Source organism: Camarhynchus parvulus, chromosome 24 (genome assembly GCF_901933205.1).
Source record: "Camarhynchus parvulus chromosome 24, STF_HiC, whole genome shotgun sequence".
NCBI classification, from domain to species: Eukaryota; Metazoa; Chordata; class Aves; order Passeriformes; family Thraupidae; genus Camarhynchus; species Camarhynchus parvulus.
In genome coordinates, this window is record NC_044594.1 from 1,672,962 (window position 1) to 1,697,151 (window position 24,190).

The window sequence follows — 24,190 nt, forward strand, 5'->3', positions numbered from 1 at the left end:
GAGAAAGGGAGGAGAGGAGAATTAATTCCTGCTGTAATCTTAGAGTCAGCCTGAGATGTTCCTCACTTTCAGGATTTTCCAAACAGTTCAGCAACAGAGCTGAGTGCACTGAATTCAGACACTATTCTAAGGCTCTTTTTGGATTTTCCAAGCCTGTGTGCACTGAGCTTGTGTGCACTGAATTCAGACACAATTTTAAGGCTCTTTGGATTTTCCAAACCAGCTCAGCAGCAGAGCTCTGTGCACTGAATTCAGACAGAATTTTAAGGCTTTCCTTGGATTTTCCAAACCAATTCAGCAGCAGGGCCATGTACACTGAATTCAGACACAATTTTAAGGATCTTTTTGGATTTCCCAAGCCTGCTCAGCAGCAGAGCTGTGTACATTGAATTCACACATGATTTTAAGGCTTTCCTTGGATTTTCCAGACCAGCTCAGGAGCAGGGCTGTGTGCACTGAGCTCAGTCCCAGGGTCACAGCAATGTCACTAGCGATGTTAAAACAAGAGCTGCTGAGGATCTTTCCACTGGCTTTTGATCTCATTTTAATTAATTCTGAACGAGCCTTCTATTAATGAAAGTGCCAAGTGCTGTGGCAACCCTGTGGCACCAAGTTTTCCAGTCTTTCAAAATTCATATTTGGCAAAAAGGCAGTGGTGCCAACAACCCCAAGTGTGTCAGAACCATGAGGAACAAATCTCGTCTAGAAAATCCAGTGTTTGCAGCAGACATCCATGGTTTTGGTGCCTCAGAGAGAAAATAACTTGACCCTAATGAAGACAAGAGTGGCAGGCGCTGCTTTAGCTCACTAGAAATTTAAAAAATGAAATGCACGTATTCTTTATTTTGTATTAATACACTGTAACTGCTTTACAGAGTCCAGCAGATCAGTTGCATGTAAATACTACAGATGAACTTGCCAAACTGGAGCTCACAAAACTAGTGCATTTATCCCAAAGCAGAGACTAAACCCCTCTAAATCCTTAAAAAAATACATTAAAGAACATACCACACACACACATATTGCACTTTTCTCCGTATGAAATTTGTACCCCATATACATCACACCAAAGTCTCTTCAAAGGAGGCTGTAGTACAAGATAATAAAGCTAATAATTACTCTAACAGTAGTGTACACAGTTCTCTAATGTTAGAACAGAAGAGATTGCAACAAAAAAGCCACTTCAAAGGAGCGGGAAGTGGTGCCCAATGGATCCTCTCTGTATGAGAAGGCTTCAGAAGCCTTTTAGTCCTAATTGGCTTAAAGGAAATTACATGAAATGTTAAATATGCTTTTTTGGCAGAGGGGAAGGAGTCAGTCTAAACTACATTAAAAAATACTGCAGCTTCCCCCTGCCCAGCCCTGCAAAGCTCCAAGGAGCTCACACCGGTTGGCACATCCTGATAAATGAATTGCAGAGCTCCAGAACGGAATTATTTTTATCTTCTGACTCCTGAAACGTGCAGGCTCCTGGAGCTGGCTGGGGAAGGAAGTGGTTATTGTTCTGGCAGCACTGGGAGCAGCTTTCCCTGCCCAGGAACAGATTCCACACTGCAGAAGGTGTGGGTTGTGCTGTGGGGTGGGAAGGGGGAGTGCAAGGCCAGGGCTCTGTTTGCTCCTTGCTCCTGCTCTGCTCTGCTGCAGATTTTGTCAGGCTCCTTCCCTCCAGGTGTCACTGGGTCTGTGTCACACAGATTTCCTTCTGAAGGGAAACCACACAACAGAACCCTTTCTCTTTAAAGCAGCTTTCTGGCCATCTTTATCTCGTGATCCCTGCTCCTCCAGCTCTCCTTTGCTGCGGCCTTGAGGATCCCTGTGCTAGCAGAGGCAGAAGCTGAGCACTTTTGGACTGGGCCAGTGTCACAGAAGGTTCCAGAGTTGTCTCTACCTGCCCACACAGGCACCAGGTGCCTTCTGTCACCTGTTAAACCCTCCTCCCCTTCACACAGGGTGCCCAAACCCCTCCTATTCCGTGTTTCAATGTGGTCTTATTGCTGTAAACGCTGATTTTCACCTCCCTGTGCCCTGGGGATTTGCAGTATCAAAGACCAAACCTTCCAGCAAACTCTGGTGTGATCAGCACAGTTCCTCTCTGTCTCTTTGTGCTTTGATGAAGCTGCAATTGTGCTTAATGTTTGCTCAGGAAAGGGCTGGCCTGGCCACCGGCCTGGCCCACGGCACCACCTCAGGGTCAGAGCCAAAGCCCAAAGTGGAGATCTCAGCTTCCTGCAGCTCCCCGAGCCTCCCCCTCCCGGGACCTGGGTTTCATGAGTGGAAAGTTGTGGAGACACAGCTCCTGGTGGTGCTGGAGCATCCCTTGAAATGGTTGACACATCAAGAGTTTGATGCTGAAATATTGCTGTGATACTTTCAGTGTCCTATATACATGAGCCATTCAAGCACTGAGGAAGTTAAAACATGTCCCACATGGTGGGACGTGTGCTCTGAAGGGACTTTGGCCACAGCAGGGACATAAATGGGGTATTGTCTACTTTCTTCAGAAAAAAGCATATAGGCTGATAAAGAACTGAAAAAGGCACAGCACTATCACTTCACAGGGGTGTTTTTTTTAACTTTTTATAAGCTCATTGTTTTTTTTTTTTATCCTTAAATTTCTAAAACCCTAAATAATTGTCCAAATATACAAAGCTCAAGAAACCACCAGCAACACATACTGCAAATTCAAAACACAGTTTTGTTTGCTTGTTTGTTTTTAAAATGCAACCCAGGGACAGGTGGATCCTTTCCAGCGAGCAGAATTCCTCCTGAAAAAGGGGGTGATTTTAAAAGCCACCCAGGTGGATTTGATTTTTGTTTTTAATGCCATTTCCTGCAGCTCTTGCTCTCTCTCATGGCTCTCTTACCTTCTGTCTCTGTTGGCTCATCCTTGATCCTCCAGAATTCCAATCCCCACCCAGAGGTCTCTCCACACAGTCCCAGGTTCCTTGTGACAAAGTCCGGGTCCAGATTCCTTCAGCAGACAGTGGAGAGCTCCTTGGCAGGTCTGGGAAATCCTGTTTGGCTGCCAGCAGGAGGAAGTGGAGGCTGCCTGAGACGCTCAGGGCTGGCCACAGAGGAATTCCAGAGCAGGAGTTCAACCCAAGTGCAACTTCCCTCGGATTCCACCTCGTGCTGCTGCTCTCCAGAGGATTTCAGTTGCCATCAGCGCAGACCCAAATCTACCCTGAATTTCAGTGAAAACTATTGCTTTTATTGCCAAGAAGTACGAGAGGTGTGCACTCACTCTCCTCTCTGAGTGGATGGTGGATGAATGCTGACAAACTCCCCGAATGTTTTCAGAAGGGGCTTTTTCCTTCCTCTGAAATTCTCCTTTTTTGCCTCCTTCCACGCAGACTTTGTGGGATGAAGCTGCTGTTGAACTCCCTGTTCTCCAGCCCCTGCCACTGGGGCCAAACACCTCCTGCTTTTTTAGTTTCCTTCCAGCCAGGTGGATTTTCAGTTCCCCTGTCAATCTGAGGGTCGAAAAACTTCGACGGGGGAGGGGGGGTAGGAACAGGGGGAGAAAAAAAAACAAAACCAACCAAAAATTCACATGCTTCTCCTTTTGTCCTTCCAGCGTGCCCTGGGTGCTAATTGACCAGGACATAACCACCGTGCTGGGGATCCACAGCCTCCATCATCTCACAATCAAAGAGTCCGGGCAGTTCTGGCAAGGGCAGGGAGTCGTAGCTGGGCTGAGCCTCTGCAGAGCTGCTCTGGCTCTCAGGCAGTGCCCCGGTGCTCTGGGGGGCAGAGGGGACAGCAGGCAGCTCACAAGTCTGGTAGGGGAACGGGAGGGGCTGTGCTGGCTGGCCCTGCCCCGGCGGGGACAGGCGCGACGGGCCGGGCTCCAGCTGCACCTTGGGGAACTGCCTGAGGAAGGGCTCGAAGCGCAGCTGCCCCGAGGAGGGCTCCAGCACGGGGCTCAGGGGCTGCTGCAGGCTGAACTGCGCTGGCTGCTGCTGCTGCTGGGGCTGCTGGGGCTGCTGCTGCTGCTGCTGCTGCTGCTGCTGCTGGGGCTGCAGCTCCTCCGGGCAGGGCAGTGGCAGCGGGCTGGCCCGCGGGTACGAGCTCTCTGCTATCTGCATCTGGTTAAAGTAGGCCTGCAGCTGGGACTGCTTCTGCAGGAACAGCCTCTTCTGGTGCAGCCTGCAGGCAGGACAGAAAAAATGGTTATTTTGGCCATTTGGGCCACTCACACAGCTCCAAATCCCCGGGCAATCCTGCTCATTGACTGCTGCAGCACATCACAGTTATCACCTTTCAGTGTTACCACACATCTCTGATAACTCCATCAATTTTTTAAGCTAACCCCATGCATTGTTTAATTCAGTTTGTTCAGAATGAGATGCACTGTGTTTGTATTTCAAAACCTGCTGTTCACTGCTCTGTGGAATCTGGGAGCTGAAGATCAGGCAGAGAAATCTGTAAACATATGGCAGGACTTGTTCTTGCTTCTAAAAGAAGTTTTGAAGTGAAACATTCCTTTTTCAGATTATTTCTAAATGGACAAAGAGAGTTCCAGTTCTTTTGTTACTCTTGAGAGTAATTTTTGTGCCTAGTTTGGGGGATTCTCACCTGTGCTCCTGGAGCTGCTGCTCCAGACTCCGGGGCAGTTCTTTGCAGTAGAGCTGGCAGGTGTTGGGAGCTTTGGAGAGCAGAGTGGGCTTCTGCAGGGAAAGCAGAGCTGCTTTAAATGCCTTTTGATTTAATGAATGAGTCCAGAAAGCACAAGAAATATTTTCTACCCCTGTAACTGCCCAGCTGTGCACAGAGCCACTCTCTAAACCCATAATGCTGCCCATTGGCTCCTAACCCTTAGGCAATATTTTTGCAGGAGAGGTTATGCCATAAAAATCCACGGAAAGCTGCTTCCCAAGCGGAAGATGCTGCAAGTTGGAAAACTGGGGAAAAACCCAGTTTTTAATGAACTAAAGGTATAGGAAAATGGGTTTGAAATAAAGGGGGTGTGGAAGAGGAAGGCCCAAGGGCTTAAGAAGGTGCTGATGCAGAACCCTTCTGGGGCAGAGCAGGGTGGGGCAGTGTTACCTTGATTTTTCAAGATGTTTTAAGCTTTTTGATGTTAACATTCTTGTAACAAACCTTCTCCCACTTTCTGTAAATAACTTATTGTTTTCCATTCTTTTATGAAGGAGGAGAAATTGGACTGTTGGACAGAGAGGGCAGTGTGGCATTCACAGGGAGGGCAGGGGTACCTGCAGCCGGTGTTTCAGGTACTGAGTCTCCAGGCTCTGCCTCCGGGACAGCAGCGGGGGCTGTGCACTGCTGGGGAAAGCAGCTGGAGCCTCCTGCTGCTGCTGCTGCTGCTGCTGGGAGCCTTCCTCCTGCAGGGGGAAGAGGAGCAAGCTGCATGGCCAGAAAGGCTCCTTTAAGCCTCGCTTTGAGGGTTTTCCCTGCCAGAGGTTCTGCTCTGCTCCTGTTCCACTCAAAACACCTCACTGGGAGCTGTTTAACCTTCACTCTGCACATCAGTCTGTGTGTAACTGCAATCTGCTCCTTGCAGTTGTGCCTCCACCAAGAAAAGGTGTCACTGGCCTTTGCTAAATCCCAAACACCCCTCAGACTGAAAGCAGCGGCTGTTGGGTTTGGGAAGTGGGTAGAGCCCCTCACTGACACCACGAGGGTGGGCAAAGGCTGCAAATTATCCAGTCTGGGGAAGGCAGAAAGGAGAACAGGACATTAAATCTGTCAATCAGCTCTTCCCAGATCTCCACACCACCTCATCCTCTCCTGATCTGTCCCACAGCACTGAGATGGAGCTCGATTTCTGCTTAATTACCTGTGCAGGGCTGTTAATGAGGTCCTGCAGCTGGGTGGCAGCTGATGTCAGGGAAGGCTCTTCCTCTGATCCCATCTGTTCATACAGCAGCTGCACTTTGTTCAGCTCCAGGATTCCTTTGGTTCGTGCCAGGTTCTGGAGGTGCTGCCTAAATGCTACAATTCCTGGAGAGGAGAGGAGAGAGAAGAGAAGAGGCGAAGAGAGAAGAGAGAAAAGAGAGAAGAGTAAGAGAAGAGAAGAGAGAAGAGAAGAGAAGAGAAGAGAAGAGAAGAGAAGAGAAGAGAAGAGAAGAGAAGAGAAGAGAAGAGAAGAGAAGAGAAGAGAAGAGAAGAGAAGAGAAGAGAAGAGAAGAGAAGAGAAGAGAAGAGAAGAGAAGAGAAGAGAAGAGGCAAAAAGAAAAGAGTCGAAAAGAAAAGAGTCGAAAAGAAAAGAAAAGAAAAGAAAAGAAAAAAAGAAAAGAAAAGAAAAGAAAAGAAAAGAAAAGAAAAGAAAAGAAAAGAAAAGAAAAGAAAAGAAAGAAAGAAAGAAAAGAAAAAAAAAAACCCCTTGTCAGAATAATCCGATTTTCTGGTTAGCACAGTGAGTGATAGCCAAGCCACAGCTGAGCACAGAGGGCATTTCCTGCCGTGCCTGGGTGCCACTGCCTTTCAAGCAGGTTACTGAAGAGACGACTGGCGTTGAGCAGAGCAGTTACCTTGTGTGAGGGAGGTGTCGGAGGCGCGGCGGCCCTCGCGGAAGCTGACGGGCGAGCGGTTGTGAGCCTCTCGTTTCTGGCAGCTCAGGGCCTGCATGGCTGGGTTGGCAGGCCTGAGCCCCAGGAATGGGGAGGTCCCCCCTGGGGGCTGCTGGCTGCTCAGCACCATCTCCTTCAGGGAAGGGGTCTCGCCCAGGAATTTGAGGTCCCTCTGCACGGAGCCCATGTCGTACTCCGAGTCGATGCTGCCCAGGGAGGAGTTCTCATCCAAGGAATACACTTTCCCTGGGACAAAAATAAACCCCAAAAAACAGGATAAAAGTGAGAATCAGCACCACTGACTCGAGCTACTCCTGCCAACAGGAGCTATCTTAGACTGAACAACTAAGAAATCAATTTGGACAAAGGAATTGTCAAGTGAAACCTGCAGTACAGTAATGGGGATTTGCTGCTGGGTTTTTGCAGTATCTTGCAGCAGACAGACATTCTGCAGATGTTCACTGGAAAGGGTTCAGGTTTTTTTTAATCCTGACAAAACTGTAGCCTGACAGGCTTGGTCACCTCACTGGTGCTGGAGTCCAGAGGGTTTCATTTCCCCACTGCTCTCTGCCAGCTCATCTTTAGGGGAGGAATGATTTGGGGACATTCAGCTGAGAAAGCACCCAGTTTTGCCAGATTCCCCAGTTGTTGCTGCACATTTAATTTGATCTCCTGTAAATTTGCTGCTCTGATTTTATACCGTCTCAACAGCAGATTTTTGGGTTATTTTGTGGCGTTTTTTCCCTTTGTCTTTTCTAGTAAATACAAACTGTCTTGTACTCATCACTCATAAACCCTCACCCCATGTGATCAGCCTGAGTGCTGAGGGAGAGAATGAGCTCTGAGCTGAGCTGTACCTGTGCCTGGCACCATCACCAGCTGGTTGGTGACCTCAGCCAGGGTGTGCCTCCTCTTGCCCCCTCGAGCTGCCTTGCAGGGCAGCGAAGGCCTGGGCTGGGTCCTCCTCTGCCTCTCCTTCGGCCTCGATTCCTTCATCAATGGAGGTTTCCATCATGCTGGAGGGCAGGGACTGGCACCCTTTCCTCATCACCACGGGGGGCACGGGGTCCAGCAGGCAGCCATTCACCTGGGGGCACAGGGACAGCTCTGTTTGTGCCCAGCTCTGTTTGTGCCCAACTTTGTTTGGGCCCACTTTTCTTTGTTTTGTGCCCATCTTTCTTTGTGCCCACCTTTTGTTTATGCCCAGCTTTGTGCCTAACTTTGTGCCCAGCTTTGGTTTGTGCCCACCTTTGTTTATGCCCATCTTCGTTTGTGCCCACCTTTATTTGTGCCCAACTTTGTGTCCACCTTTGTTTGTGCCCAGTTTTTTGTGCCTAGCTTTGTTTGTGCCCACCTTTGTGCTCACCTTTCTTTGTGCCCAGCTCTGTTTGTGCCCAGCTTTGTGTCCACCTTTGTTTTGTGTCCACCTTTGTTCTGTGCCCACCTTTCTTTGTGCTCACCTTTGTTCCATACCCAAAGAATCACCCTCACAAGCAGGAACTCCCTGGCCTGAGGGCACTTGGGATTTTTAACTCTGCTGAGTTAAGTAAGGCCTGCCATGTACAATTCTTCATTTCCTATTTACATTCCCCTAACACTCAATTCTCTAAAATTAAATATTCTTATTCCCACAGTTCTGTGCTCTCCAGGACTGGTTTTCTGGGGTTTTCTGGATTTTTTTTTTTTTTGAGTTATTAAAAACTTTGCCAGCTTAGCCACAAGTATAAAATATTTCTGGAATGTGCAATACTGCTGTTCCCCCCTTCCAATACCTCCTGTGCTCATTTATCAGGCTCAGATAAACACCAGGAAAAACCCCAGCCTTGCATTTCATCCTTGCAGGGCTGTGCTCAGGAATAACTCCATAAATGCACCTTTTTTCCAGCACAACTCCACTTGATTAATGCTGTTCCCCTGCAAACACAGGTTGCCTGGAGAAGCTGGGGAATCTCCCTCCTTGGATTTACTCAGCCTCATAAAGCCCTGAGCAGCCTCCCACAGCTTTGAATCAGACCTTTAGAGGCACCTCCCCAACCTAAACTGCTCCTGGGATTTTAATTCTGGTTTTATTCTCCAAGCCACTTTGCCATGCACCTTAACTAATTCTTTGCCATATGAAATTATATGGGTTTTAGGGAAAAATATTATTTTTATACATTTAATTATTGTTATTTATTACTTATTTTTAATATACTTAAATATGTTATTATTTATATATTTAAAATATTTCATCAACATTCCATTTATTTATATTAGTATTATTTATATATAAATAATATACATATAAAATATATATTATATATTGTATATTATGTATTATATACTATATATTATGTATTATATATTATATATATATATTATATATTATATATTATATATTATATATTATATATTATATATTATATATTATATATTATATATTATATATTATATATTATATATTATATATGTTGTTATATTGTATATTATATTATATATAAAGAGATAAATATAAATATAAATATAAATATAATATAAATATAAATATATATATATATTTATATATAGTTATTTATTTATTTATAAATATTTCCATGTCCTGCAGCTTTTGGAGCCTCTGTCCTGTAATTACTGTCCTGCTGCACATTTGGGATCACACTGGTTAAAATAAGGATGGAAAAGCCACAACCCTTTACCACAAAACCTGGCACTGCTGCAGCTGATTTTATGTAAAGCCGTTTTTTGGGAGCCATTCCTGAATTTTCCTCCAAGTTCTTTGGTATTTTGCAAAGGAGGAGTGTTTGGAAAAGAGATTTCACTGCATGGACAGCAACTCTTAACAAATGGTCTTGAGACAGAACTATGTGGTAGGAAAATATCAAGAAACAGCTATAAATAATTTAAAGGCAGGAAAATGATGATTCCTGCACGGGAGAACTCTGGCTCTGCTGCCTCTGTTTTGACTGAATGGATTTTACCTCCAAATTTAATTTTTTTTAACACCTTCCTTCCCATTTGGGACTTCCCCACTCAAATGCCTGGCACTGATCTGGCAGAAAGGAGGAGCAGAACCCATCCCACGTTGGCCCCTGCAGATTTTCCAGGGATCAGAGCCTGGAAATCTTTAGTGCTCATCATGTCCTACAAAAATTAGGAATATTCCCCAGTGAGTTCAGCCCTGCCACCTCACTGCTGTCACCAGTTGCTGACCTACCCTGGCCAAACTGCAGCTATAAAGCGAAATAAAGCTGGAAATGTTCATTTTGAAGTGCCTTTGAACTGGTTTGTGCTTTCCAGCTGCCACAGACCACACAAGGAGGCTGAGCTGAGAACCAGGGCCACACTCCTGATGCTGGGAACAAACCAGGCAGCAATAAACCCTTCAAACTGGCAGGCAGGAAATCAAACCCCAGCTGGCACCAGGCAGGATAAATATGCTGAAATTCAAGTTATAACGTGGTGCAACATGAGAGAAAACAACAGAGGTTTTATGAGAGTCACATAGTTCAGAAATGTAATTATTTTAAGCTATTTCCCCTCTCTTAATTGCTGGAGCTCCTTTTGGACACTTCAGCTGCATCCAGGACCCCTCTGTGTAAGAAGGAAAAGTCTTCAGAGCTCTTGAAAATACATTTTAGACGAACAAGGGAAGGAAATCCACTTTTTTGGGTTTTTTTTTTCCCTTTCCAAAAGCCGTGTGGTGAGAATGGAATGAGAGCAAAGAACAGGAGGCAGAAGAATGATGAGAAAAGACACAGCTCTGGGGAGTCACAGGGAAGGAGAATTTGGAATACCTACAGCTCTTGGTGCTTAAATACTTAAATTTCAGGAAGCACTGCTGTGCTTTTAAAAGAAAACAATATTTTTTAGCTGGAATGATTTCTGGAAAAAACCCCCAAACAAACAAATAATAGGGTGATTTCAAGCTGTACCTTTGGCGTCTCAACCCTTTCCTCCTCCATAAAAGCTGCCTCTCCCTGGCAGCTGGAGGGAGGGAAGGAAAAGGTTTCTGCTCCTGAGGCTGAGGGGAGCCCTGGAGACTGCAGCAGCCTTGGGTTTGGGGAATGCAGGTTCACCGAGGGCACCACGGCTTGGGCCTGGAAAACAGAACTGAAAAACTCAAAACTGGAACACTCTGAGGTGGGGAGCGACGTCCAAAGTCACGGATGGAACAATGTGCAGCCCAGTGCCAAAGCAGAAGTGCGAGATTTATTGCTTGGTTCAGGATGAAGAACATTCTTAGCCTTTAAACTTGGGAAAAAAACAACATTACCACCCCCAAACAGCCAGGCCAACCCCAAATGGAATTAAGCTCCGTACTTATTGAAGCTGACTTATTCCCAGCAGCACAGACAGAGTTTGGGGCTTTCTGGTGCTTTAAAACTCCTTTTTTATATTGAGTACAAACCCCCTGACTGCTACCCAGGAGGCTCAGGAATGGTTTCAATGACTCTTTTTTGGGAAATTTCCTAAAAATCAGGAGAACAGGGATATTTTCTCCTGGTTTTGAACCTTTATTTCCTGGAGTGCAGTATCCACACCACTGGCCAAGAGGAAACAATCACCCTCAGCCAGGAGCTGTGGTGCCACCACGTGTGAAAACAAATTATCCTTGGGACAACTGGGAGGCTGTAACTGAAGAAAAAAGTGGGAATGTGGCTCTAAAATGCAGGAATTCAGTACAAGGAACCCCCTCCCAGAGGTGTTTTATTCCTCCTTGTTCATCCTGCTTTTAATACATCTTAAAATTGATCATTAATACATCTTAAAAGTGATAATTTTCTCTGCGATATCATGACTTTCTATCACAAGAACCAAACTTAAACCCGGGCTTAATCTTTGCCACGCTGTTCCTGGACCTGTGTTTTCGTAACTGAAGCTGAGTTTCACCTCAGCAGAACCCAAATATCCCAAAGGGAATCTTCCAGGTCAGCCTTCCCAAGGCGTCACCGGGACAGGAGCAATGAGATCCTCGCTAAAGCCAAACCCAATATTTGCATTTTAGGCTTCAGAATGAAACGACACCAAGCAGTGAGGGATTGTAGGGTGGGAAGGGAGGGATTTTGGAGGGGAATGAGGCAGAGGAGCCCAGGGTTGAAGAGGGAGAGGCAGAGCAGCCCAGGATTGATCTAGGCCATGGTCTGCTCGGCGATAGTGCTGGGCCGACATTTTAAGGTTCAGGATGAAACATCACCAAGCAGCAATATTTAAAATGCAGTATTTGCATTTTAGGCTTCAGAATGAAACTACACCAAGCAGTGAGGGATCCCAGGTGGGAAGGGAGGGATTTTGGAAGGGAATGACGCAGAGGAGCCCACGGATGAGGAGGTAGCTGACCTAGGCCATGGTCTGCTCGGCGATGGTGCTGGGCCGGCATTTTAAGGTTCAGGATGAAACATCACCATGCAGAGAGGGATTGTAGGGTGGGAAGGGAGGGATTTTGCAGGGGAACGAGGCAGAGGAGCCCAGGGTTGAGGAGGGAGAGGCAGAGCAGCCCAGGGTTGAGGAGGGAGCTGACCTAGGCCATGGTTTGCTCAGCAATGGCGCCGGGCCGGCATTTTAAGCATTTTAAACTTCAGGATGAAACCCTACCAAGCAGTGAGGGATTGTAGGGTGGGAAGGGAGGGATTTTGGAGGGGAACGAGGCAGAGGAGCCCAGGGGTGAGGAGGGAGCTGACCTTGGCCACGGTCTGCTCGGCGATGGTGCTGGGCCGGCGCTGGCGCGCGTCCACGCGCTGCTCCACGGGGAAGCTGCTCCGGTGCGACTTCAGCCTCTCCACCAGCAGGTAATAGATGGCAGCAAAGTGGTTGTAGCTCTTGTTCTGCAGGGACTGCAAAAATAAAAAATAAAATAAAAAAATAAAGCACAGTGTAGGAATGTGCCCCCTGTTGATGGAGCGGCCAAATTATTCTTTGTCGGCTTAAAAAGGTAAAAAAGCCCAGAAGTTTCTCTCCTGAAGACACCTCATGGGACCTTTGGGGCTTCGCCTCACACCTGGGGCTGAGGACAGGTGTGCTGTACCCCCATTTGAGGTGTTTTTTACCCATTTCAGTGCCTTTTACCCCCATTTCAGTATGTTGTACCCCAATTTCAGTGTGTTTCACCCCCATTTGAGGTTTTACCACCATTTGAGGTTTCACCCCCATTTCAGCGTGTTTTACCCCAATTTCAGTGGGGTTTACCCCCATTTCAGTGTGTTTTACATCCATTTGAGATGTTTCACCCCCAGTTCAGTATGTTTTACCCCCATCTGAGTTTTACCCCCATTTCAGCGTGTTTAATCCCCATTTGAGATGTTTCACCCCTATTTCAGCATGTTTTACCCTCATTTCAGTGTGTTTCACCCCCATCTCAGCGTGTTTTACCCCCATCTGAGTTTTACCCCCATTTCAGAGTATTTCACCCCCATCTCAGTGTGTTTTACCCCCATTTCAGCATGTTTCACCCCCATTTAAGTGTTTCACCCCCATTTCAGTGTGTTTTACCCCCATTTGAGATGTTTTACCCCCATTTCAGCATGTTTCACCCCCATTTAAGTGTTTCACCCCCATTTCAGTGTGTTTTACCCCCATTTGAGATGTTTTACCCCCATTTCAGCATGTTTCATCCCCATTTCAGCACGTTTCACTCCCATTTCAGCATGTTTCACCCCCATTTATGTGTGTTTTACCCCCATCCGAGTTTTACCTCCACAGTTTTCTGCTGGTCTATGCCCAGGCTGTGCATCAGCCTCAGCACCTGCTCGTTGTACTCCCCCAGGGAGGGCTGGTTCTCCTCTCCTGCTGGGTACAGGATTGGCCTCTGGGCAGGAACCTCCACCAGCATCCACTTGTGCTCCTTGATCTGAGCAATGCTCAAACGTTTGGAGGGGTCCAGGACCAACATTCTCCTGATCAGGTGCTCACACTCTGTTGGAAAGGGGAAAATAAAAATAAGAATTTTAAACTTAGCCACATACAAGCCCAGAGCTGCTTCACTGCTGCTAAAAACCTCTCAAAACAAGACTAAAAATCACATTAAAGTGGAGAAAAATCCAAATTCGTCACGGCCAGCAGTGCAATTCCCCCTGCCCACCTTGTGGTTACCCCAGAATTTATTCAGACAACACCAAAATGAATAAAACCATTCCAGTGTTACCTTCTGACATGAAATAAGGGATCCTGAACCTCCCCTCCAGCACTCTCTGCCTCAGGATGGGCAGGGTGGGTCCGTCAAAGGGCAGGGCTCCACACACCAGCACATAGAGCACCACCCCCATGCTCTGTGGGGAAAAAAAGGGAATTTTCAGCTCAGTTCCAAGCTCCACGCAGCGTCTCTGAGAGTGCAAGCCAATTGTTCCTGCAGAAATAAATATTTTCTGCAGAAAAAGGGAATTTAGATGCAAAGGAGGGAGCTGCACATGGGTGACTGAGAAGTGAACCCCAACTTCAGCTGAGAAATTGGAATATTTTTATTATCATTAATTTTATTATTCATGTATTATTATTATTTATTATTAAGACATTATTTTTACATTATGTATCATTTATATTAGTTAATATTATGGCATATTTAGTATATTTTTATTATATAATTTTTATATTTATTACTAATACTATTATATTTATTATTTATTATATTATTTATATGTTTAATAGAATATTATTATATATTTATGAATTGTTTATTATATTATTTATATGTTTGTTATTAGTATGATTACATTTATATTTCTTTATTATTTATTTAATTTACTGTTAATCTCAGCCTTGCCCAAACAAAAGCAACTTTCACACAGCAGCCACTCAAAGTGAAAAACTGCAATATTTGTAATATTTTCCATTTCAAGCCTGTGGGGAGGAGTTTCTATGAACACTGAGTTTAGGGGATTGTTCAGTGTGAGCAAAAGGGGAAATTCTGGGCAAGAGCTCTGCTGCAATTGCTTATTCCTGGAAGGATGCAATGAACTGGCAGTGCCAGTGGGAATGTTCTTGCCAAAAAAAATCCCAGTGAGAGAACCACAGCAGCCTGGCACAGCACTGGGTCTCTCAAGGGGGAAAAGCAGGTGTAGAGCTCCTAACTTTGTAAAAATGCTGAGATTTTACAATTAAATATAGATTTTTTTTACAAAAGAAAACCCTGTGAAAAACTGAACTGGGGATTGCTGCAAGCCGAGCACCTTCACAGAATCCTTAACTCAGAAGTGAAGGTGATTTTATTTCAAATACCAACACCTTCTCAGGTGAAGAAAAATCAGATACTCCAGATCTGCAGCTTCAGAAAAATCAAAGATTCCAGACCTGCAGCTTAAGAAAAATTGAATATTCCAAATCTGCAGGTTAAGAAAAATTAGATTCCAGATCTGCAGCTTCAGAAAAACTGAATATTCAAAATCTGCAGTTTCAGAAAAATCAAAGATTCCAGATCTGCAGCTTAAGAAGAATCAAATATTCCACATCTGCAGGTAAGAAAAATCAAAGATTCCAGATCTGCAGGTTAAAAAATAAAATATTCCAGATCTGCAGCTTCTGAACAATCAAATATTCCAGATCTGCAGGTAAGAAAAATCAAATACTCCAGATCTGCAGGTTAAGAAAAATCAAGGATTCCAGATCTGCAGCTTCTGAACAATCAAATATTCCAGATCTGTAGCTTCAGAAAAATGGAATATTCCAAATCTGCAGTTTCAGAAAAATGGAATACTCCAGATCTGCAGGTAAGAAAAATGAAATATTCCAAATCTGCATCTTAAGAACAATCAAATATCGGTTCCAGCTTCCCAGCAGGGGAGTGGAATGCAGTTACAATTCAGGATGATGGTACCCAGATGTCCAGCTGGGGTCCCTCGTACTGCTGCCCTTCAAAGACCTCGGGGGCTGCGTAGGGGGGGCTCCCACACCACGTGGTCAGAGGCTCCCCGCTCTTGTAGAAATTCCCAAAGCCAAAATCTGTGGGGAAAAAAACAGAAGGGAAAAGGAAAAGTCACTCCAAGCTTCCACTGCAGCGCAAAGAATAATTCCAGGCACGCCCCTCTGTGATTCCATCCCAAATCCTTCTGGGGGGACAATCTCAACCCCATATTGGGATGCTGGATGTTCTCTGCTTTTTGCTGGTTTTGTGTTGTGGAATTACTGAAACACCGCAAAACCTTCCCAACCTGGAGCAGCTTTAAGTACAGTTGTACAAAGCCATCGTTAAAATTCAACAAACTGACAGTCCCAGCAGATAAAGGAGATTATTGACTCGCTAAGAGATAATCTGAGATTTCCTGGGCTTTCCTGAGGTGCTTTCTAGCCTTGAACACACAACGAATTTTGACAAGGTTTGGAGCTGGGAGGAAGGAGCTGTGCCAAGAGCAACAGGATGGGAAAGCGCGGGGACTTAAGCTGGGAAGGACAGACAGACTTTAGCTGCTACTGGGGCTGCCTGCAGCCCACAAATAAAACATTCTTTTAAGTGTTGCTTTTTATGGCTCTGTGCAGGACCAGCTGTGGTCTGACATTAATCAGAATTTTTATAATTCAGGGGTGAGAAGCGAAAGGAGCTCAGAGACAGAGGCTGGTGCTTCTCCCCTCGAGCTGGTGCTGCTGTGACAGGGGTGACAAGCAGGGTGACATCAGGCTGGGGATGCAGCTCTGAGTGCTCCTGGGAGGTGACAAACAGGGCTCAGGCTGGGGATGCAGCTCTGAGTGCTCCCAGAGATGCTCTGAGGTGATAAACAGGACACTGTGAGGTGACAAGCAGGGTGACATCAGGCTGGGGATGCAGCTCTGAGTGCTCCTGGGAGGTGACAATGAGGGTGACATCAGGCTGTTGGTGGAGCTCTGAATGCTCCTATGAGGTGACAAACAGGACTCTGGGAGGTGACAAACAGGGCTCAGGCTGGGGATGCAGCTCTGAAGGCTCCCAGAGATGATCTGAGGTGACAAGCAGGGATGCTGGAAGGTGACAAACAGGGCTCAGGATGTTGGATGCAGCTCTGAATGCTCCTGGGAGGTGACAAACTATGTGACATCAGGCTGTGGATGCAGCTCTGAATGTTCCCAGAAATCTGTGAGGTGACAAGCAGGGTGACATCACGCTGTTGGTGCAGCTCTGAATGCTCCCGGGAGGTGACAAACAGGGATGATGTTTGGTGACAAACAGGGTTCAGGCTCTGGATCCAGCTCTGAATGCTCTCAGGGATGATCAGAGGTGACAAACAGGGATGCTGTGAGGTGACAAACAGGGTGACATCAGGCTGTTGATCCAGCTCTGAATGCTCCCAGGCTGCTGGAATGCTGACCAGCAGATCCCAGAGCTGATAAATGCTGTGGTTATCACAGGCTCTGCTGAACCATCCCATTCACCCTGCCTGTGCTGCTCAGAGGAGCCAGAAAACCACGGGAGATCCCTCAGAAGCAGAGAAACAGAGAGAGATTTAACAAAAAAATCAGAAAAAGTCACCCTGGAGTTGGTTTGGAGCAGCAGAGCAGAGCTGGGGCTGCTGACACGGAGCTCTGGGGGACAGGACTGGGAGCTGCTTTCCCAGCAGCCTTTAATGCATCTCTACCTGCAAGACCAGTCAAAAATGAAGCATTTTGGGGACAGCTTTGGTTTCTGGAGCTGGGATTGAGCACCTTGCAGTGCCCTAAACCCCTGGTACGTGCAGAACACGAGTGTCCCAGCCCCAGAGGGGACCAGGGTCAGCACACCCGATACCCTGCAGGGTGAACTCTGGCACCTGGGCACCATCAAAGGCTGCTGCCAGCCAGGCTGGCTGCCAGGCAGGCTCTGAAGGTCAGGGTGTCACAGCAGAGCCCAGGGTGTCACACAGAGCCCTGACGGGCAGGGACGGTGACGCCACCGCGGCCCAGGGACGTCATCGGGCCCGGCGGCCAAGGCCGGCTCAGATTCCAAACCTCAGCAGGAGCCAGGGGTGGAACAGGACAGCACAGCCCTGCTGCCCTCCCTCCCTCATGCCCCTGCAGTTCTGCAAAGCCTTCAGCTGGAATAACACAGGGGGGACAACAGAACCCACCCCAAATCCCCCCATCCCTCTGGTAACCCCCAGCATGGTGTCACCTTTGCCCCTCTTCCCTTTTTCCTCCATTTCCCCTTTTTCACCTTTTCCCCTTTCCCCTTTTTCCCCCTTTCCCTTTTCTCATCTTTTCATTTTTCCTCCCTTTTTTCCCCTTTTTTCCCATTTTCCCCTTTCCCCTTTTTTCCCCTTTCCCCTTTTTTCCCCTCTTCCCTTTTTTCACCTTTTCCCTTTTTTCCCTTTTCCCCCTTTTCCCCTCTTCCCTTCTTTCACCTTTCCCCCTTTTCCCCTCTTCCCTTCTTTCACCTTTCCCCTTTTTTCCCCTATCACAGCCAGACTGCTGTTGTGATTTTTTTTATCATTATTCCCTTTTTCTTCCCTCAGAACTGCCTTGGCCACGGTGACAACGCCTCAGGAGGCACGGAGCCATTCCTGCTCCCCACAGGAGCATTTTGCCACCCCGTGTAGGTGCCCTTAAATCTGATTTCTCCCCTCACTTATCTCGGATTTGTCAGGTTTTCAACATCCTCGTAGTGCAGATAAACATCAGGTTTTTATCTCAGAGCTGCAGCTCTCCCTCGGGTGCCACCCTCATAAATCTTCCTATCAGATTCACAAGTACAAGAACATTTATTTGTAAGCACAGCTAAAGAAAGCATGACCTGCTTGGGAGCACAAGGATTGCAAATCCTAAAAAAAAAAAGTGACATTCTTTGCCTGTCCAGACTGGGATTTAAAGCCACCTCTTTGAAGAAAGCACCAAAAAGAAACAAGAAGAAATCTGAGCAGCAAAAAGCCTCAGGTTCATGTTATTATTATGTTTAGATGATGAATTCTGTAGCACATAATGGTTTTAATTCTGGTCTCCAAAGAGAAACATGAAGAAGTCTCAGCAGCAAAAAGCCAATGTGAGAGAAGCCCCAGGTTTATGTTATTAATGTTTTTAGATGATGAATTTTGTGATGCATAAAGGTTTTATTTCTGGGCACCAAAGAGAAACATGAAGAAATCTGAGCAGCAAAAATGCCAAAATAAGAGAAGCCTCAGGTTTGTGTTTTTATCCTTAGATGATGAATTTTGTGACACATACAGGTTTTATTTCTGGTCACCAAGAGGACCTCAGGAGCAGGGACACATCCTGGAGGTGCTGCTGGCCCCTCAGAGCAGGAGAAGTGCAGAACTGCAGTGCTGAACTGGCTGGAGAGCAGCTCTTGGCTGGCTCTGATGTGACAGCACAGACGATTGAGTTTTATTAGAAAATCCATGAATGAGAGGCTGTGAATTGCTACCAGAAGGAGCAGCCACAGTGAGTGGGAATTCCTCACCAGCCCCTGTGCCTGCAGTGCTGTCCTGTACACCTGGGCCATGATTGCCCCACTCTGCCTCAACCCTGCACTTCTAAAGCTCCAATTCCTTCCCTTTTCATGACCAATGAAACACCAGAACCCTTCAGATCTGAATTTCAGCAGCACAAAGCACTGCCAGACACCTCCTGACTGGCACTGGGCTTTTTCATGTAATACAGGAATTAAAACCAGTGCTCTGTATGTCAGCAACTGGCTCTTAGCTTTAAAAAATCCAATTCTGCTCTGCTGTTGGACAAAATAATTCCCTGGGTGGGGGAGATGAGCATTATTTGTTAGGGTACACAACTTCTTGTGCTCACCCCTTTTGTCTCCATTATTCTCCCCACACAAATGGCTGGGAAACAATTTGTAAGCACCCCAGCATGGATAACATCCATGAAAACCCTTTCAAAGAAAAAAAATCAGGATTTAGTCAGGATCCTGGATGCTTGCTCCATGGGGCTTCCTCAATTTTTAATTACTGCGCTGTCAGTTGAGTTGCCCCACTTTTTGGAGTGGCCAGGATTCATTTAAGCACCAAAAAATCTCTCATTCTCCCCCTTCCACCTTGTTCCTCTTTTGCCATTGCTGATCTGTCACAGCCATTCTGGACCCAAAGTAGTCATTTTTAACCCCAAAAATGTCTCGTTCCAGAGGAAACATCACTGATATTCGAGGGAAAAAATGTGCCAGCCCTCAAAAAAATCCAAAATAAAACAAACATATGCCAGCCACAGAATTCTAAAAGGACTGAAATTGGGCTCATTACCAGAGGACTGAGATTATATAATGGAGTGATCTCCTTAACATTTCCCTGAATCTGCACGTTACAATAAAAAAAACCAAACAAACAACAAAAAAACCCAAAAAAGGCCATCATTTGCAGCATTGTGTTCAGTTGAATAAACTCTGTGTTTGTGCAATCTGCAAATATTGGCTCTGCACAGTTGTGGTATTTGGTTTCTCAATCTCATTACCCCCTTCAGAACAAGCTTGAATTTCGAAGGTATCGTTTTTTCGAGCGCACATCACGCCAGCGGAATCTGTTTTCCCCTTAAAAATGGAAAAAACCCAGCCTGAGATTTCAGCCCCATTTGCAACGTGAGAAATGGCAGAGCCACTGCAGCTTGTGCTGAGCCTCCAGCAGGATGGCAGAGCCTCTCCGTGGTGCCTCCAGAAGCCTCCCAGAAGGAGCTCCAGAGCTATAATTAATCCATTCTCCTAAAAGGAGGAGCAGAACTCAATCTGCCTGCCTTGCAGAGAGCCACAGGGAGCTTTTGTTGGAGGAGAAATGTGAGCCTGGCAGATAATGGGCACAGAGGTGCTGATAAAGGCAAGGTATGAGCAGCAAACCTGACCCACTTCAGGGGCTGAGCGCTGAGCAGCCTCTCCTGACGTCAATGCACATTTCCCTGTCCAGCAGCAGCTCCAGCCTCCTTCAAAATAACAGTCCCTGCCTACCTGGGCTGCTGCAAGCAGCACGGTGTCACAATTTCCTGCAGCCACCTCAGTCTGGGGCTGCAAGGACAAAAACAGGAGCAGGGTCCCCATTCTGAGCAGGGTTTGGGTTTCACTGGTGGATCTCTGGCTGCACGGCAAAGGTGGAGCTCAGAGAGAGCTCAGGGAGCTGAAATGCCTCACATGATGCCCTCAAGAAGCAGCAAATGCAAAGGACACAGCACCAGTGCAGCTGCTGAACTCTGGGAATAACCAGGCAGAATTGCCTTGCCAGTGCTGAGCACAAATTCCACATTAAACCTGGCAGGGAATTCCTCACCTTCCCCCTTCTCAATGGACATTTTATGTCATTGATACCTTCAGTTTTGCTACTTACACTAAAATCTGAGGGCTTTGCTCCCAACCACCTCCTATCTTTTACAAAATAAACCTACCAAAGCTCTCACCTCAATTCTTTACTCATCCTCTGTTTATTGTCCAGTTAGAGAGAAAAGATCCTTTAAATTCTGCCAGTCCCTGTCCCTGTAGAGCAATATTAACACAAAACTACTGGATTTCAGTCCAGCCTCAGGCATCAGAGGTGGCAATCTTATGAACCCACAGGTTTTGGGACACTTCTGAATGTTAGTTTATTCTCCTGGTGGCTGAAATACAGAGGTGACTTTGTGCATGTTTCAGTGTTTGATAAAAACATTTGTGTTCTTGAGGAGTAAAAAGCTTCAATAAAAGCCTTGGAAGCAGCAGAACAAACCAAGCGAGGTGACTTTGTGCATGTTTCAGTGTTTGATAAAAACATTTGTGTTCTTGAGGACTAAAAAGCTTCAATAAAATCTTGGAAGCAGTAGAACAAACCAAGAGGCCCACTGGAAGCTTAGAAGAGTTTATCAAAATAATTCATCAGTTTTTGTGCTGGTTTTTTCAATTCCTACATGACCTCAAACCACAGGAAAATCCCAGCTATCAGAGCTGGGATCCTGGCTGCCCTCTGTCCTTCCCCAGCCTGATAAACGAGCCATGAGCAAGATGAACAACTGGAAGAGGCTGTTCCCAGGGATCTGCACAGACCAGATAACTCCAAAAACCCCAGATAAACCCTGTGCAGTTCGTCATCCTTCTCTTCTGCAGTGAAAACTCCAACAACTGACTCGGCACAAATCACTACAAAGTTTCCAGCAGCCTGAACTTTCCTTCAGCAGCCAGGCTGGACACAGGGAGTTCTTATCAACCTGATAAGGACTGAGATCCATGGAGGAACCAGTTCATGGGCTCATTTGCATGCAGCCCACCTGTAATTAACTCTGTGCACTGGAGAAGTGGAGCAGGAGAGCAGCTGGGGCAGGGCAGAGCAGGTGGAATCTCCTCAATCCCATTTCCAATATAGTTCTAATATATAATTTCCTTTTAATATCATAGATATCATAAAATAATAAATCAGCCCTCTGAAACATGGAGTCAAGATTCTCATCTCTTCCCATTTTGGGGTTGCCTGCAAATTTCACAAGGCAGGAGTTCAGTCCAGCATGGAAAATCAGGGAAATTCTGAAAGGGACCCTGGTTCACTTCGGAGCAACCAAACTGGAGCTCCTGAGAGAGCACTACAGGTCCAGAGCCTTTCCTAGGAAGCATAAAAAGAGCTGAAATACCCCAAATTATCACTTAAATATGAATTCCCAGTGCCAGAACAGCTCCTGGCTCTCCTGAGATGCTCTGGAGGTAATTTCTCCCAGGGGATTTGCATCCCTGCAGTGCTCAGGACACCCAGGGCAGGAAAAGCCCTGGATGCAGGAGCTGAGAGGAAAACAAGTAGAGGTCACTCTGGAAATCTGGGTCATGGAGGTGGGTTCAAGTGTGAAATCAGAAATGAGCACAGGAAAAGCACCCCAGAAATGGCAGCACTGATGAACCCACCAGGGGAATGCTCCACAACCCTTCCACCATGCCAGAAATGCCAGCAGGGAAATGAAAAGGTAAAATAACCCAAAAATGTTTCATCATTTCAGCCATCTCAGCTGGACAAAGGGGAATTCCTCCTCCTTCCCTCCCTGCTCCCCTATTATTGAAGGCTGAAGTTCAACAAATCAAGAAATTCTCTATTTTACCCATCTCCAGCCTCTCTGGGCTAAAGTCAGCATGGAAGGATCCGTGGAATTGTAATGAAAATGATTTCTATTGCTAGCAACATCTGCTGTGTCTAAATTTATAATTAAAGTGAAATCATGCATGCAAAAAGGAACAAAAAAAAATCAATAAGCTTCCATTTTGAGTTGTTTTTTTTTTAATGCTGAAAGAAGTTATTTGATTAACTCTGTTTTAACCTGAACATCTGGCAGCTTTGAAGACAGCCATAAAAAATGTCTATATATATTATAATGTCTATCTATATTATATATTATTATTAATATATAATATATATTAATAAGATATATTATATAGATAATGTCTATAACTATTATAATGTCTATAACTATTATAATGTCTATATTATATATAGACATTATATAAAATTATATAATTATATTATATACAATGTCTATATATATTATATATATAAATATAAATTACATATATATATATATATATATTGATGTCTATAACTATTATAAAATATTTATAACTAAATAATTTTTTTTTTCCTGGATGTTAAAATTGGAAATTTGGATGGACTTTGACACCCACCATGGAGAAAAATTCACATGGAAAACCACGACAGAATCTCAGGCAGCACCGGGAGAGGTTTTATTTAAAAAATACATAAAAATAAAGTGGAATACCTGCTATTTTGATGTTCATGTTGTTGTCCAGCAGGAGGTTCTCAGCTTTGAGGTCCCTGTGCACGATTTTCCTGCCGTGGCAATATTCCACTGCTGACAGGATCTGCCAGAACTTGCGCCGCGCCTCGGCCTCGCTCAGGCGCCCGTGGCTGGCCAGGTAATCTGAGAAATAAAAATAAACCACGCCAAATTAACAAATCTGCTTTTAATCAGCCTGGACAGCAGGCAGCAATGCTGATTTTTAATGGTTTCACCTCAAAAAATTAGCACAAGGAAAATCAAAGTTTTCCAGGCTCTTAATCTCTCAACCGACCCGCCGAAAAAATGGAAAAAATAAGGAAAATTTTTCTTTCCTTTTATAGCTACCTGGTCAATATTTGCACAATATTTTCATATATTTTCATTTGCATAATATTTCATATTTTTTCATAATTTTTTCTTGGTAATCTGGGAAACAAAACCAGCAGAACTCCAATAAATCAGGTTTAAATCAGGCTGGGCAGCAAGCAACAATCATGAAACTCAGTGATTTCTCCCCAATAATTAGCACAAAGAACTCAAATCAGCTTCCAGTGTGTTGTTCTCCCAGCCAAATCTCTGAAAAAATGGAAAAATACGGAAATTTTTCTCTCTTCCTCCTTTTATAGCTACCTGCTCACTATTTTTATAATATTTTTTACAATATTTTCACAATAGAACTCATGGAAATCTGAGAAATAAAAGCAGCAGAAATCAAGGAAATCAGGTTTAAATGGATTTAGGCAACAAGCTTGAAACTCAGTGATTTCTCCCCAATAATTAGCACAAAGGAACTTCAGCTTTCAGTTTGTTGCTTTCCCATTCAACCAAAAAATGGAAAAAAAAAAAGGAAATTTTTCTCTGCTCCTTTTTTTATGGCTACCTGGTCAATATTTTCACAACCTGGGAGCTCAAATCATCATAAATCAAACAATTCAGGTTTAAATGGACTGGGCAGCAAGCAACAACACTGAAATTTAATTTCTCCCAAATAATTAGCACTCAAACCAGTTTCCAACTTGTTGCTCTCCCACTCAACCCTCCAAAAAAATGGAAAAAAAGAGGAAACTGTTCTCTGCTCCTTC

The 24,190-nt window shown here is 45.4% G+C and overlaps 1 protein-coding gene across 1 annotated transcript in view; it reads right to left on the reverse strand.

Moving 5' to 3' along the window:
* Positions 1 to 734: 734 nt before the first annotated feature.
* The window catches only part of SIK2 (salt inducible kinase 2), a 34,618-nt gene continuing 11,162 nt past the window's right edge, over positions 735 to 24,190 (reverse strand). Inside the window, 13 exon segments of the mRNA XM_030965046.1 lie at positions 735 to 4,149; positions 4,579 to 4,670; positions 5,217 to 5,345; positions 5,801 to 5,964; positions 6,495 to 6,779; positions 7,391 to 7,463; positions 7,465 to 7,620; positions 10,445 to 10,609; positions 12,191 to 12,343; positions 13,201 to 13,421; positions 13,651 to 13,774; positions 15,316 to 15,440; positions 23,088 to 23,249. Of these exon segments, the coding sequence (XP_030820906.1) occupies positions 3,591 to 4,149; positions 4,579 to 4,670; positions 5,217 to 5,345; positions 5,801 to 5,964; positions 6,495 to 6,779; positions 7,391 to 7,463; positions 7,465 to 7,620; positions 10,445 to 10,609; positions 12,191 to 12,343; positions 13,201 to 13,421; positions 13,651 to 13,774; positions 15,316 to 15,440; positions 23,088 to 23,249 (2,408 nt within the window). The 3' untranslated portion in view covers positions 735 to 3,590.